The sequence below is a fragment of the Marmota marmota genome, unplaced genomic scaffold (assembly GCF_001458135.2).
Source record: "Marmota marmota marmota unplaced genomic scaffold, marMar, whole genome shotgun sequence".
NCBI classification, from domain to species: domain Eukaryota; kingdom Metazoa; phylum Chordata; class Mammalia; order Rodentia; family Sciuridae; genus Marmota; species Marmota marmota.
Window position 1 is genome coordinate 11,752,575 of NW_026000142.1, and position 17,362 is coordinate 11,769,936.

At 36.4% G+C, this 17,362-nt stretch overlaps 1 protein-coding gene across 3 annotated transcripts in view; it reads left to right on the forward strand.

The window, feature by feature from the left end:
• Positions 1-17,362, forward strand: part of Met (MET proto-oncogene, receptor tyrosine kinase) — a 110,814-nt gene that overhangs the window by 62,038 nt on the left and 31,414 nt on the right. For all 3 annotated transcript variants that reach the window (XR_007341532.1, XM_048786022.1, XM_015488271.2), the window contains exons 4-11: positions 3,025-3,159; positions 3,926-4,093; positions 8,949-9,109; positions 10,709-10,811; positions 10,923-11,059; positions 11,750-11,911; positions 12,673-12,772; positions 15,996-16,214. Coding sequence is in view for 2 of the 3 variants with exons in the window: in XM_048786022.1 (XP_048641979.1) it covers positions 3,025-3,159; positions 3,926-4,093; positions 8,949-9,109; positions 10,709-10,811; positions 10,923-11,059; positions 11,750-11,911; positions 12,673-12,772; positions 15,996-16,214 (1,185 nt within the window). In the remaining variant the exon portion in view is untranslated. The remainder of the gene's footprint in view (positions 1-3,024; positions 3,160-3,925; positions 4,094-8,948; positions 9,110-10,708; positions 10,812-10,922; positions 11,060-11,749; positions 11,912-12,672; positions 12,773-15,995; positions 16,215-17,362) is intronic.

Here is a 17,362-nt window from a genome sequence, read left to right on the forward strand (position 1 = left end):
GTCCCTAGAAATATCTCCATGACAACAAAAAGTAACTCCTGAATCTTGCAAGCATTGCTTCAGGGATCTTTTGAGAGTTGAAGTGGTTACTCAATTATTTAGAATTCTGGCAATAACAGAAAGTGGGGAATTAATGATAGAAAAAGCATTCTTGGCATTTCATGGCAGTAGATGTGCCCATGGAGAGAGAGCTAATGATCAACTAGAAGCTATTCGCATATGTAGAACTACCTCTGTGCTACATTCCAGAGGGTCATCCCACTTTTCCACGTGACTTCCTGCCTTCTCTTGTTTGTCCCATTTGTCTATACTAAGTCATGATTAAAAGCAGAGCTTTGATAGCTGAGCTAGTAATATTTCCTCTGTACTATCAAAAACTATGCAGATGCAGAGGCTTTATCCTTCAGCTCATGAAACTTCTGCAGCCTAGATTACTAAAACAAGGAATAACTGGCAAGGCAAATATATTGTGAAAGCCGTTTTAGTGCTTCAACTCACCAGGGCTCTTGGGAGCTCAGAGTTGAAGATTTTTATTGGTATTTACTCTGGTGCGCCAAGAGCCTCGCAGTTTAGTTAAGAACAGGTCAAGCACACAGATTCAGGCATTAGATAAAGCTCCTTGGAAATTTGATTCTTGTCCTTTCTAGCTGAAATTCTTTTGTATTTTCCATAAGGCAAATAATAATACCTACTTTGCAGAATAATTGTGAGGAGCCACTGAGATCTCTATTTAAAGCACTTAGCATAGGGCCTGGCTGGATTACCTGTTATGACAGTGACATATATATGGTGCTCTCCAGACAAAAATTCTTGACAGGAGGAAAACAAATCAATCAAAGTCCAGAGGTGCAAAGAGCTTTTTTATGAACAGAAAGAGAGAAGGTTAATCCTTTCTGGGAAATGAATATATGGATGGCCTTCAGATTTGATAAAATCAAAGATGATGACCTAGTCATTAAGAAGGGATTTCTTAATATAGATACAGAAAATGATTTTAAAGAGAATAAGAAGGTTAAATATGGAGTTAACACAAGGCCTTACAATCCCACTCCTAACACATCATGGGACTGTGACAACACATCATTTCCAAGGGCTCTGGTAGGGGATGGGTATGTAGCAGGTCTGAATAGCATGGAAGGAACCAGGAGCAGACACAGAATGCAGATCTCCATGGTAAGTTTTCTCCTTATGAACACTCTTTAGTGTAGTGGAAAGCACGGAATAACAATGGGGAATAGAGTCTGAGAATTAAGACAGATTGATGTTTTGTGTTGCTTTTCTCTTATGCATGAGAAAAGGAGATATTTTTCCCCCTTTATGGTTTGAAGTGATTGGCAACAACCAAGGAAATATGGGGCAGGAGATGAAAGAGAGTAGAAAAAAAATGAGAAATGGTGAGCACCAAAAGGGAGTTGAGATTGCAAAATGGATAACTGAAATCTAGATAGTTGAGGATAGAGGCCTGGGGAGTCTGCTTGTAGCCATCCCTGGAGGGAGGGAGAACTGGTAATTGAACTTTGTTTCACTCTGCCTGAAAAGGTCACAAATACCTATTGGGCCCTAACAGTAGGAAATAACAGTAGTTTCCATCCTTTTCCAACCTGACCAAGTGACCTTTGAGCCATCATTTAACTTCTGTGCAAACATAGCCACCCTGCTTTAATGGAGATGTTTTGAAAGTGTTGAGTGTTTGAGGTAAAACAATGTTAGAGCAAAAATGTCACGTTCAACTCTGGAGCTCTGTGTGAGCTTGGGGAGTTTCTCTCAACAGTCCACTCTGTGGGAACAAAATTAGGTACTTAGTAAATCTTCCTAATTGTTTCAGGCTACTTGGCTCCTTTATTGTGCTAAATTAAAAAAAAAAAAAAAACTTACTACTGTTCCCCAGAACATTTATGTGTCGCACGTGTTTGTTAGAATACAAAACAATTAATTACTTCTCTAATTTTCATTCCTATTTTCTGAATGAGAAAGCTGTGGTAGAAAGAGAGTTTCTTTAATCTAATCTCACAGATGCCCATGTTTGTCCTATGATTTCATACACATGGCAAGCAAATGCACTTTTGATGCAATGTAAAAGATTATTAGAGATGTCAGGCAATTTCACAGAGCAGATTTCAAGCCCAAAGCTGTGCTCGGCCTCCTACACTCTCATGTATATGCAAACGGATGGCCTACTTAAGAGTGACGGTCTCTCTCAGAACTCCTAAACCCTCCTAAAAATCTCTGTTCATTCAAGATGATCATTCTGATGTTATTGTAGTTGTTGATCACAGTCTGGACTTAATTATTGCTGGGTCTTAGCTTCAGAGCAGGTGAAAATTATGTAGCTGGAAGACATGAATACCTGAAAGCAAGAATGACACCAATCAACAAACCTCATCTCCCAGGCATTGTTAAAACGATCAGGCCTTATTATAAAGCTGGGACAAGAAGTAAGAACTTTATTTATAATGCACGTAATAACATATCGGGACTATGGTATATAAAAAATACATTTCAAAGTAGCATGGGGACCTATTTTAACCTCAAAAGATCTATAAATATGACTTAAAAGTAGCAAAGCTGGAACTAGCTCCAGGTTTCCAGACTCCTGTCCACTACTCTTACCATTACGTCAAGGGAAACTGCCCCATGGGAAGGATCAAGAGTATAGATTAAAAAATATCCAGGATCCTTATAGTATGTGTGGTGTCTTCTTTCTGGGAAGAGTTTTGGCTTCTCCAGTTCCCAGTACAATTGTAAGGACTTGCCTGCAGGTGCTGGCTGATTGATTGGAAGATCTTCTTCCCTGGAAACCATTAAAAGATCATAGGCAAACGTCTGTCCTGGAGGTTCAGATAAATTGGCATCAAGGCAGGAGATTAGAACATGTCATATTGATTTACAGCAAGATGAACTGTTGGGTCTTTAGTTCAGATACCCTTGTGCTCTCCTAATCTGTTATTACAATCATCATCTACGTTTTCCACTTACATTTTAAATAGCTTGCTGGAATAGGGTGTTTCCTTTTTCATTCCTCAGGTTGTTGTTTCTCGAACAGTATCATCCACCCCTCATGTGAATTTTCGCCTGGATTCCCACACTGTGTCCCCAGAAGTGATTGTGGAGCACCCATTAAACCAAAATGGCTACACCCTGGTTATCACTGGGAAAAAGGTAAGCCCTATTCCCACGGGGAGTTTCCATGGATATGGTTCTTCCTGAATGGATACTTCTAGCCAAGAGCATTCAATTTTTATAATTTCTCTCTTCATCTCAGATTCTTATCTCCTCCATTAAGTTATATTTTTGGGGGTATTCCAGAGAACTTCTGAAATAAAGTTAATTTCTTATCCAAAGAAGATTAGGCCTAAGGGAGGTCTTCTTCATAATAAGTACTTCTCCTTTAGTTTCTCAATGAGAAAAATGAATACAGAATAAGAAATACAGTCCTAAAGGTAGAGCTCCAGTGCAGGCAGATAAATCCTGGAAATGTACATTGGAATCTGACTCCAGCCAGTAATCTCTGTTCTCTGAGAGAAGGATGTGCATCCTGATACCAGAATGATATGTAACCTTACTTAGAAGTTCCAAGGGTTCAAGTGTGTCTTCCTGAAGCTTAAATTATAATACTCCCTTGTATATTTTAAAATCATCTCAGACAGGGCCAAATGTCCTTACTATATCAAACCTCTAACATTGCGTCACAATGCTTGTGTTCCTCAATATTACATTTTATTACAGAGATGCCAACAGTAGAGGGAAGGAATTTGATTTTTAAAAAATTCTAATCACTTAACCATTATTAGTTGATTTGCACATCAGTGCTTGCTGTTCTAGCAGACTCCATAAAATAATGTTCATATGTAGCTTCTGTGTATTCTAATTGTTCTTAAACAACAAAAACACCTCTGGAAGCCCTTTTTATTTCTTTTCTTTACAGATCACCAAGATCCCGTTGAATGGCTTGGGCTGTGGACACTTCCAGTCCTGCAGTCAGTGTCTCTCTGCCCCTCCTTTTGTGCAGTGTGGTTGGTGCCATGATCAATGTGTGCGATCAGACGAATGTCCCAGTGGGACTCAGGAGATCTGTCTGCCTACAGTCTATAAGGTAGGAATATCTATCAGCTGTCATGCAGGGGTTTTTTTGTTTGTTTGTTTTTGTTTTTTGTTTTGGTAATTCCAAATACCACTAATGAAAAAAAATCCAAAACTTAATTTCCTAATTTAGCTGTGACACATCAGCCAAAGCACCATCTCCCTCCTGGCTTTGTCCCCATAGGCAGCATTGGAGCACCCCCTGTGTCCTGCAGTTGAAGTGCTTGCTTGCCATGCACTAGGTTTTCTCTTTGGACAGCTGCTGTCCCTTATGCTATGTGCACAGCAGAGCAGTGGCTAATGAGCAACGTTGTTCCCCATTTCTTCATGCTGGGACCTGTTTCCTCCTGAGTGGCCCATTCTGATTCCTCATTACCTACTTTATGCCAGGTGCCCAGACATGACCCTCCACCAAAAAGACAGATCTGTTCATACCCCAGAACTCCAAGCTGAAGGAACCATGCAACCTGACAATCCCAGACATATTGGGGCAGACAGAACACACTTCTTCCTGTCCGAGGCATAAATGATAGAGGGTGGCCTTGTGTCAATCACAGATGAGGCTAGAGGTGGTTTCTTAGGTTGATATCGGAAGAAAGGAGGGGGTAAACACTCATGGTGACTGGGTGTCTTGTCTCAATATGCCTGAATGAGAAGTAAAGTTTCCACTGATGACTATATTGTTATCTATACTTCTATAAGCCACTTCATCTTTAATCACTCCAGAAACTTGTACTGAATACACACTACATGGACAGCTCTCTTCTAGACTCTGGGGACATACAGTCCAAAATAAATACAAAGGATACTCCTGCTGCTAGAGAACTTAGCTTCTGGAAGTGGACGTCAGTCATGACATGGCAGACACACTCTCTGGTTACCTTATTTGCTTAAGCATATATTTGGCACTATGAAAATTTCTAAAAGTTTCTTCGTCCAAATACATTTTGCTTGGAAATACTTAACCAGTGAGGACTCAGTATGTGTTTTCTCTGCCTGCATGTTGAACAGTTGGACTTTAGTAAATGGTTCTTGTGAAATATTCAAGTTAAAGGTCTCCGGTCACCTGGTTCAGGCTCAAGTAAACAAAGTGTGCGAGTCAGAACAAGAATGGCCCCCAAGCACATGGCTGTTTTCATTTAGTTACGGTTTGGGGCAAGATTTGCAGTGGTGACTGGGTTTTAAACCAAATCATTTTCTGTTAGATGTGACACAACTATCAGGCCTTAGCTTGATCATCTGGAGAATAAACTAAAAGAGAATAAGAAAAGAATTTTAGTCTATAGTATTTATGTACATTTTTGTTGTTGTTGTCCAGTATACTTATAAAACCCACATGCAATTTTATACTTTTATAAACACACAGCCTTGGCAATTTGAGACACTAGAAATTTGAGCTCTTCTTATTCCATGAAAAAGATATAGTGTATGTGTTTGTGCATGTGTGTGTGTTGTGCGTGCACACACACTCATATGCACAATTAAATTGCAACAATTTCATTTCAAAAATAGCCAAGTTGGGGTTTTAAGTAAAGAAATCAAGTTGATAACTAGCCCAAATAAAACATTTAATTTTGACCACCTTTTACTAATTGTGAAAGCCATAGGAAATGGTTGAAAACAAAGTAAACATTTTTTTTAGAATTTTCTGGAAACAGAGATTGTCTCAAATGTTAGAATCTCCCTCCTCTCTTACCTTCCCTCACTGCAGCACTCAGCAGTTGTTGATTTTGAAAGGTTGCATTGTATCATGCACAAGTCGATGAGGCGTGGGCTGTGCAGTTAGAAGCAAAGCTGTGCAGCTGAGTCCATAAATCCCTTTCGGTTCATAGTTGTTAGGAAGATTTCATGCTGTGCTAGACCGTGACATTTAGCATTCTCACTGCAAAAAAATAAGACAGATTATTCGTCTTTTTCTTATCTGTCTTAAACTCTACCCGCTCAAGATCCAGATACTGTATAGAGTTTCACTTTCCAATACATGAATGTTAACCTGTTTTTCAAGGTACATGATGTTCAATGGCTGAAAATCTTTGCAGTTCCAGATATGAGAGATTTCAGGATTGTAAGCCCTTTATTTGTTTCAAACATGTCATCTGATCTGTACTTAAAGAGCAATGAGAAATGCTTCAGAAAAGGAAGAGCACTTTCCCAGTGTTTTCTGAATTTGTCAGTATAAAACTGTCACATCTTATAGAACTGAAGTCAATCCCAGTGAGGCAATAAAACTGTTTATTAATTGATCAGAAGATTCAGATAAGAAGCAACAGCAATATCTTCTGGGGGTAGAGGATGTGCAGGCACTAAACTGCTACCATCATATTTTTGACTATTTTTCTGCTAAAGCAGAAAGGAGGTTTCCTTTGTGAATTTTAATATTCAAGGCTTTTATAAGCTTTCTTAGATTTTATCTTAATGCATTTAAAAAGCATGATCATTTAAAATACTTTTGGAATGGATCCACCAGTGGCACAGTCTCTCACCTATAAGAGGAAGAGAGCTACTTTTGTGGCTCCATCTCCCTTGTTCAGACAGATAGGCCACCCAGCCTCTGCGGCTTTATGCCGGACACTCATTTCCTGCACAGGGAGTTTCTCTGCACTTCAGGATAGCTGAGTTTGCCAGCCCATTGTTGGGTCTATCCAAGGGTGTGTGGTCCACGGCTGCTTCCTTCCTCTTCCTCTGGAAGAATGAAGGTTACCCCCAAAAGCTAAGGGAAAAATGCTCAGCCCAGAATAAAGACAAACCTAGCTGGCTTTTCAAATTCTGAGGATCTAGGAGCGGGTTGATAATATCCATTTCTACTGCCAGGACACCAAATCAGTGTCTTCTCAAATCATCACCCAGTGCCTTTACCTTTCATACAAGAGATGATGTGTAGCATATGCCTGTAATCCCAGCAACTTTGGAGGCTGAGACTGCAGGAGTGCAAGCTCAAGTTCATTTGCCAGCCTTGACAACTTAGGAAGACCCTTTTTCAAAATCATATATAAAAAGGTCTGGGGATATAAGATGCATCTCAGTGGTAGAATGCCCCTGTACAAAAGAGAGAGGGCAGGAGGCAGAGAGAATGTGTGTATTAAGTGACAGTCTTCAGTTTTTACTTAGGGATGGGGGGTGTAGGCAGTGAGATGGGGCCGACATCAGCCTTGGGCAGCTGCTTTGGATGGGGAAGTCTCCTCCTCAGAAATGGGAATAGCAGCTGTGTGATGGCTGTAGGCTGAAGAGAGTCCTGGGAGGTTTGGATGTCCTATTCTCTCCTACTGGATTTCTAACATAATAATAAACAGATTTTTTTTCCTAACAATGCTGATTTGCTGGACGTGGATGAGGTAAATTTTTATGAAAGGAACAACTGTGTAATGGATTTGTATGGGTAGAATGGCCATCATAAAAGCATTAAGCTGAGACTTTAAAAGGGTTTGGTAACAAGGGTTAAGTTAAGACTTTGGCTTGCAATTATTTACTTAGGAAGGATGGGAATGTTTGGAAATTTGAATTTTGCTAAAAAGTCCTCTCAGTTGTCAGATTTACACAAAGTGGGCTTTAGCAAACACCTTTGCTGGGTTTTGAGTTGCCTCTATCTTGGTGCTACGGTTTCCCACCATTGTACTTCACAGCACAATTTACAATATGTCCCCCCAAAAGAGCATTTCCTTTCTCAATTGTCACAAAGCTGCCCAAGAAAAGCTTATTTTTAACTTGCAAATGTGTTTTGTTTAACTAGTTTTAACCTAAGAACAGTTGTCTTACAAACTTCAAAAGCACTGAATGCTGTCTTATATCATAGTTGCCAACATTTTAGTTACAAATTAAAATTTCACTTTTAACACACCAAAAATGAGCCTGTATTGATACAGTGAACCTGTTATTTACTGACCATTGAACATGTCATGAGGCAAAAAAAAAAAAAAAAAATTCTTCAAAATAAGATGTAAAATAATATCAATGGAGAGTATTAGAAAAAATTTTACCATGTGGATTTGAGGTGCTCTCCAGTTCTGAGCATTTTTTTTCTACTTCCAATAGAAATAATATATTGTATGTACTGAATATCACATAATTTTTAATAGTACATTATGTATTTGCTGTACATCAAATAGTGACCATCTTTGGAAAATAATGAAAAATCTTGAGTCTATGATATAAAGTGTGAATTATTAGGCTTTAAGAAGTAGATTCACTTATTTATTTGTTGGTGCCTGGAACATAGGAGAAATAATGAATGAATGGGTGGCAGATATGAATACCATCAATATGTTGGATATTAGGGTAACTGCCTATTTATTAGCACTATTTTGGGGGTGTGTCTCATTGAGCCATCCCCAAAGTCCTCCCTAGCCAAGGAGAAATTCATACTGTAAAAAAATGCTGGGTACCAAGAGAAGTGTTTTTACAGTATGAATTTCTCCTTGTCTGGGGAGCCTCATTGGACACAGAGAAAGGCATACATTGGATCTTGGCTTATAGGGCCTGTCAAAGAGGTTGGATCATTTTGATCTGGAGACCATGAAGAAATTATAATCAGTTACAAGCAGTGACTACTGCTACCCAAAAAAGCCCAAGAAATTAATTAATTTCAGAGTGGCCCAAAAGACCTCCCCATTCCCACCCGGACTCTCTGCTCTTTGTCCCATTTCTGATTCTCCTGAAAATAGCTTAATTTCATAGCATGATCAGGTAGTTTTAATGTTTGTTCCAGATGCTCTGGAATTTGAAACCCTTTCCTTCAGTAAAAAATTCAATCTTTACTGAATTGTGGGAGAATGGAAAAATTTCATGCTCTTGAAGGATACATTGTTTTCCACACATGAAAAATAATAATACATTGGATTTTTTTTTTCTAAAGTTCTACATTGTCCTTATAGGTTTTTCCAACTAGTGCACCCCTTGAAGGAGGGACAATGCTGACCATATGTGGCTGGGACTTTGGATTCAAGAAGAACAATAAATTTGATTTAAAAAAAACCAAAGTTCTCCTTGGAAATGAGAGCTGCACCTTGACCTTAAGTGAGAGCACAAAAAATACGTAAGGATCTTAAAATGTTTTGCTGGGTTGGGTTTTGTTTTTGAAAGTGTTTGTAAAAAGAAAAAAAAATTGTACAGAAAGCTCATTTCTTAAATTAATGAGGGCCTTGGTTGCACGTCCTTTGTAGGTTTGTTTTGTTCTTTCCCTATTTACTCATGGGGATTAGGGAAAGACAAAATGATATAGTCTACATGAAGTTTTTCAACCATTTATGTAACAACTCTTCAGAAATTGTCTGGGTAGATTTGAAAGCATGACACTCCATCCTTAGAGTCTTCAGATACAGTCTCCAAGACATTTTTTTATTTAAAAAAAAAAACAAAACGGTAAAGTGCTCAAAGTATATATCCTATCTTTTTAATTCATCTGCTAAACCTTGGTAGTGTATTAAAGTCACTCAGTCACATATTTAAGTCTCTTTTTGGATGAACTAAAATTTATTAAGCCACTATTTATCAGGACCATTTTTGGGGTGTGTCTCATTGAGCCATCCCCAAAGTCCTGGGAATGGTGACTTATTTTACAAAAGAAGTCCTCAGAATTCAGAGAGGTAGAGTGAAACTTAGCAGAGATATTCCAGAGAGTCAGAAATGGGCTTTCAAACACAGCTGTTCAGATCCAAGATCTGTGCTTATTCTACTAAATGCTACATGTACTTTTGTTTAAAAGATTTTTTTATTGGTGCATTATAATTATACATAATAATGGGCCTTGTTGTTATATATTCACATATGCACATAACGTAATTTCATCAGTTTCTTTCTATAAATGCTGCATTCCATAATGAACAGACAATCTGGAAATTATCAGTTATGTAGCAACAACAACCAAAGTTTTATTTGTTGAATCTGTATGGCCGAACCTATTCTATCAAGTGATTATTTTATCTAAAAACAGAATTTACTCCAAGGTTATAAAAGATCTAAATTCCTTCATTTTATTGAAACTGAAACATCAATTAATGTCATATGTGCTAGCTCAATGACAAAATAAATTTATTCTAGAAATCTCCTGTGTAAGTTTTCCAAAACTCTTTTAATTACTGCATCATAAATTAGGATTTGTAAAACTGAAACATAATCATTATCTTCTTTTATAGTTACTTAAGAAAACAAATAATATACAATTTTTTTCAGAACTATAAGATTATTTATTCAGAAATAATTTTATGGAAAGCTATCACAATTTCACTATTCTTTAAGTAATTTAAATAAACATGTCACAAGTATAGTTACAGAAATAGCTTGCGCATTGTTTCATATGATACTGAATACCATTGCTTTATCCTAAGTGTGTCAGACATTATCCCTACAATTTTATAGGTTTAGATTATGATTTACTTTTAAGTTGGGGAGGTCTGCATTGATCAGGTCTAACATTTCCTGTTTTAAATGTGTAAATACTATACTATAGTCAATATAAAGTTTAGCATAATAGTACAGAAATCAGATTATACAGTTTTCAGTCCTAATGCTTAATGAAACTGCTTGCTATGCAGAGTGAGTTAGCTCATTATGGAGTTCATATCCCATCATAAAAGACAACCTAACCAGAAAATGTCTGTGGATTTCTAACATACTAAACTTTGCTTTTTTTCAGGCTAAAATGCACAGTTGGTCCTGCTATGAATGAAAATTTCAATCTGTCCATAACTATTTCAAACAGTCGGGGCACAGCACAATATAGTACTTTTTCTTATGTAGTAAGTCTAAGCATTCTTTTCTCATGAACTAGGGATGAATGATTTTTACTTAGTTTATTTATAATTATAAAACTAAAAAGTTACTTTGTTTTGTTTTTGTCTTCTATTCAGGATCCTATAATAACCAGTATTTCTCCAAGCTATGGTCCCAAGGCTGGAGGCACTTTACTTACTTTAACTGGAAAGTATCTAAACAGTGGGAATTCTAGACACATTTCAATTGGTGGAAAAACATGTACTTTAAAAAGGTGTTGTGAATTTCTTTTTTGTTGCATCTGCCAAGTTAGATTACTATCTTAACAAATCAAGCCAAGTTTGTGCCTTTTTGTGTGGAGAAAAATCAAGATGTTTATTATTTACTCTCTTGCTAACAAGACTCTCTCCTTCCCAAATCCATCTACTCTTTTGCTGAATTTTCTACCTTTCCCTTTTTATTTATTAATCCCACTTTTGAATTTTGTCTTCCCATTCATCCTCTTTTTTGTTGTATCTCAATATTGAAGCTTTATTATGAGCTTGAGGTTCTGGTAATTGACAACAGATTAAACTGTTCAAGTGAGATTTAAAATTAGAATAAGTCAGTTTGGAGAGAAATGGGGGAAATTGGATTTGGAAGGAGGTTACATTTCTGCTTTTTGGAGTTGAAAGAGATGAGTTCCTTCAAGTGACGAAAATACTTTAAAGGTTGCTGAAAATGCCAAATGTTTTGAAGTCAAGGATGGCCTTTCAACAACAAGGTTAAGTTTGGGCTCTAGTCAAATGTAAACAGCCTACACTAGAAAAGGCTTTTTTCTAGATCACTGCAGGAAATTCCCATTTAGGAGCCATTGAGTTATACCCTTTGATTTATGGATCCTTTATAATTCTAAATTATGTGTATCTCTAATAGCTAAGGTTCATTGTCTTATTTTATTTTATTATTTTTTGTTGTCATTCAGTGTGTCAAATAGTATTCTCGAATGTTATACCCCAGCCCAAACCATTTCAGCTGAGTTTCCGGTGAAATTGAAAATTGACTTAGCCAACCGAGAGACCAGCAGCTTCAGTTACCGGGAAGACCCCGTTGTCTCTGAAATTCAACCAACCAAATCCTTTATTAGGTAAGTAAAAACTTCTGACAGTGTAAGAAACTAATGAACATAGGGATTATTTGGCTGTATAGAAGAGTCAAGAAAAGTTGCAGTTTTATCGCTGGCATTTTTCTTTCAAGGCTGACTTTCCGATTCGGTAGAAAAAAACTACATTTAAGTTTTGAGTATTTTTGACTATATCAATGCTAGTTTATGCCTGGAAGATTTCATCCTATTTTATTACATTTTAAACAAATTACCATAAAATAGTTTAATGTGACATCATAGTATGTAAGCACATATATTACACATGCATCAATTCTATACTAATCACAGTGCAAGAAAAAAAAAATCCTTTTTTCCACTCTTCATTGTATTTTTTGTCAGTCCTGCTTTGCACAGCTTTTCCCCATACCAGGCTCCCTTTGAATCAGTATCTCGTTGGACTCTGTTCAATTTGCCCTATTTCCACTATTTCTATCAGTCTAGCAATGATAGTTACATATGTTTTTCTTTGTATTTTTTCAAAGAAAAAAATTTCTATTGTGTATTTTGTAAATAAAAATCCAATTTTCAGCATTTTTTGGCTTATGAAATATGAACTTGAACTCATATTTTCAAGTTAAATAAGTTATTTCCAAAAAAGAGTTACAACCCCCCAAACTTCCATTTGATTTTGGCGGTTCCTCTGACATGTAATCACAGCTTTTGATAAAAATTGAACCTCTCTCTTAAAATGCTTGGTGGAAAGAACCTCTCAATATTACCATTTTTCTATTTTATTTTGCCAGTGGTGGGAGCACAATAATAGGAGTTGGAAAAAATCTGAATTCAGTTAGCGTCCCAAGACTGGTAATAAATGTGCATGAAGCAGGAAGGAACTATACAGTGGTAAGTCCTTGGAATGATGGTTCCACTCAGAATTCTGCATCTCGACTCTACCACCTGGCTTTCAGGACACGTGGGACGTTTCAGTTTTGCCTTTAGTGTTTGCTAGTTACCTTCTTACAGCATAGATGAAATTGTATTTTTTTATTCAACAATTAAAATTATTTGGTTAATAAAATATTGTTATCTTAGTCGTAGAGAACTGATGTCTTCTAAATTAATTGGGCTGACATTGTAAACGTGTGCACACACACACACACACACACACTGTTTAGAAGCAAATGAAGATTACCAACTGGAGACAGTGTTGCAGTGTTTTTAAAGACAGTGAATATAGAAATCTCAGCATTCCTCCAGCCCCCTAGGGCATCATAGACTATTGACCCTTTTGTCCTGATAAAACCCTTGGATAAAGCCTTTGACCTTGCTACAGCATCTTTCTGAAGCAGCAGACTACAATATTTTCTTAATCTTCCATTCTTCTTATCATTCTTCCTGCCCCTTTGTTAATACATTATCAAGTAATGAGAGAGCATTAAACTAGTTATCTTCTAGAGTGTGGATATTATTTATCTTTTTTCCATCTTTTCTTATTTATTTGCAAGATCAATCAGAATTTAACTGAATACCTCCTTAAAAGTGACTGGCCCATTAATTTCAGTGGGTCACCTTAAAATGGTCATTTTTATTTAGAATTTAGGAAGGTTGGAGTTATTTCCAGTGTCCCCATACTTTGTGTTGATGTGTTTTTCTAATCTAGCTGGACTTGTGCACTCAACTTAGAATGAAAGTTCTAAGTGCTCCCGTTCAACAGGGTCTGGACAGGGCAAGTGATAGATTGAATTACAGCACTTTCTTTGAGATTTCTCATCCAATATTTCTTGAAGCCTAAACCCACCATGTTCTTTAATTACAAAAACCAATTTGGGGCTAAAAATGTCAAGCTAAATCACCAAACAATAGGGTCATCTCAAATGAGATTTTTCTTGACCTTCTCAATCAGCCACATTGCATCACCTCTAAAGGGTATTATTAGATTTTTATCATATTCCTGAGAGATTGTACTCCAGAGAGTCACCGCATGAAGTAAAAGGCTTTGAAGACAATCCCCACACATGGCCACAAACAATGTTAGAATACCACTGCTATTAATTTGGAAGGCATCAGTTCTCCACGACTAAGATAACAATATTTCATCAACCAAATAAGAACAGCAGTAACCCTCTTTGGTATTGGCATGTGACTTTTTAAAGTAGAAATCCAAGAAATTATTAATTTATCTAATTGATAACAAACCTACATTATTAAAATAATAACTAAATTAGCTTTGATTTCCCTCACCAGCATTAAAATGACAGATAGAACAGCTCTTAGCTTCATTCATTTATATGTAATCAAATAATTACAGAAAACTTTCTAGGTATCAGAGATGCATATCCCAGGGAAGAGCTAGGCAATGATAGAAGATAAAAATCTTATCTGTTAACATGTCTGGAAATGTAAACTTTCATTGCTTAAGCCACAAACAGGTTGTTACAATAGAACATTTATTATTTAACAAATAAAAACTCATGGTCAAGTCTGATTTATATATATCTCCAGCTACAATAACTTTAATCCAATAAACTCAAATCTTTTAAAATGAAAATAATTGCCTTCTCAAAGCTAGGGGTGTAACTTAGTGGTAGAGCACTTGTCTAGCATGCAGGTGGCTTGGATTCAATCTCCAGCACCACACACAAATCATTATAATAATAATGATCTTCTTAACAAAAGATATATTAATTTGTTAATGCACATTATACCCCAGAAGCCTGCTGGTTATTGTGTAGCTCCGAATTATTGTTGTTATATGGAAAATCATTGTGATGACAATAAAATTGTTCATTTTCACTTTTCAAGATGGTAGGAATATTTTTTAGCATTACAGCATTAATTTGAGATAAAACTAAATTATATCGGTTTTAGTTCATATCATATCACTGTTTTATCTGCTTACAACACATATTTTTAAATGTAGACTAAATGTTTAAATTATTTTTAAAACAACATATCAAGCACCAAATTCTGTTTGTGCTTTTTATGAATATCCTGAGGCCTTTTTCTATTGTGGCATAAGTAATTGTTTTATCTCCAACTATACTTGTCAAAGAAAAGGAAATCTAAGGGATGTTGTTGCTTGTTTGTCCTTTCCTTGGGGGGAAAAAAAACCACAACTGTTTAACCTTAAATGTACCACTTTGTATTGCTGGCTTCAGTCTAAGTACAATCAAGAGGAAACTACATTTTCCAAAATTCCATAAATCAGAATTTCAAAGGGGAAGATTTGAAATGAGAGATGAAAGCCCATGAAATAATAATAGCTGAGCCTTTTTAAAATAGAGAGCATAGGAAGAGATGTACCAATGTAGAATATATAATAAACACAAAGCAAAACATGGGCGCTACAACAGTGAGTGTCATCTGTAATGGCCTGAGATATATGCACTCCACTCTGTCTCTTAGAGCTGTGACCTGATCTAATGAACTCTGCCAAGGTCAGTTTCTTCCTCTGTAAACTGGATGCTCATAGCACGTATCTTCAGGATTATCAGAGAATTAAATGAGATCAACCTTATAAAACATTCTACACAGAACCTAGAACTCAATGGTTAATAGCTTAAAACACTATCAACATTATCTAACTACATATTTACTCACATCTTAACCATACGATACTTGGTAATTTGTGAAGCACTTTGCCATACAATGTCCTGCATTGTGAATCACTTTTTAATCTTTATTCCTAAATAAGGAAACTGAGTTTCTAAGGAAGGGCTTTGCCTCTGTTCTCACAGCTTGAGTTAAAGCTAGGATCTAGACCAAGGACTTCTAACCCCAAAGTCCAGCTTCCACTCATCCATAGCTGCTTCACAAGACCAGAAGGCAGTCTATCCAGGTCACTGTCCTGTCTTAAGGAAAATAAAATGATGGAGTGAGGGCTAGTTGCAGATAGATCAACATAGCTTTTTCTCGGCCAGTGCAGCTGTGTTCCTCCGAAGACTGGATTGTTTGAAAAATTTTGCATCTTCCAAGTTTCTAGAATTGTGTTCTTGAACATTAGGAAATTAAATGCAGATTTTTTTTGACAATTGTGTATTTTCAGTTGAAGTTGTGAAATGTGAAAGTTACTATGGATTTTGTCATACTCTGTCCTGTTGACAGTGGGTATTTTGTCTTCCTATAGGCATGTCAGCATCGCTCAAATTCAGAGATAATTTGCTGCACAACTCCCTCACTGCAACAGCTGAATCTGCAACTCCCACTGAAGACCAAAGCCTTGTTCGTGTTAGACGGGATCCTTTCCAAATACTTTGATCTCACTTATGTACATAATCCTGTGTTTAAGCCTTTTGAAAAGCCAGTGGTGATCTCAATGGGTAATGAAAATGTATTAGAAATTAAGGTAAGAATTGCTTTAAATGCTCTCTGAAGTCATCAACTTGAACTTTATTGACTTTATATCTATGTGAATAGAATAATTATACTTGGTCATTGTATATTATGATACATCAGCAAATGCCTAAGCTCTGAATAACCAATTTTTTGACATAAGACTAAAAGATAAGTTTAATTGTGGATAGCTTCTTAATGAAGTATTTTAAAACCCTTCCTTGGTGTATGTTTAAAAGTAGCAAATGCAGAACGCAAATCTATTTAAATAGGCTTCCTGTAATTCATTGTCCTGATGGTGCTATGCTTTTCTTATTTCAACTGAATGTGCTCATTGTAAGATACAAAGTAAGGACCATGAAAGTAAGTGCAAAATTGCAATTCTGTATTTTCTTATAATACGTGGAACTTTCTATCTGGGCGTTGTCACCTCTAAGCTGATTTATAAATGGAACTGGATTTCTCCCATCTTAGGAATATGTTAGCTTCTAAATATAATTTAATAGAGATAAATAACAGATCATCTTTCTAAGCCAGGCTGTTGCAAATAAAGAACACTGAAGTCCAGAGGGGTTAAGTGGTTTGACAAGTGATGAAATAGTAGAACAAAGACTAGAATATAACTCTGTCAGGTCACTTCAGTCATTTTTACTTCAAATAATAATTAAATAGACAAAATGATTAGGACTTTAATTATCCATAGCCCTAGTCATTAAAAACAGCAATATGTTCATCCTGCAATGTATTGTTGTACACATTCAGAAAATTTTTGTGAAAGATTATCTGCATGCAAATATGAATGAACACAGAGCAACAGGAGCATCCTTATTTAACAATAAAATAGCTTGTCATAGGTCATCTCCATCTAACCAATGTCTCTACTGAAATTTTCCTGATTTTTCCACCAGATTTTTCTATCAGAGTTATCTGTCGACTAACTCGTGCACACACTACACTCATACAAGTTTACTAACCCCACAATTGTGTTTTGCACAATAATTAAGCAGTCCCAGCATGAAATTAAATGGAAGCCTGCTTCAATGAACAGCACGTTTACCACAGCAGAGTTCTTTCATCTGCTTCTTTAATTAGTTTTAGAAAAGAAGAAAGAGCTTTTATCACTTTTTTTTTTCAATAAAACTAATCTAGTGTGACCTTTTG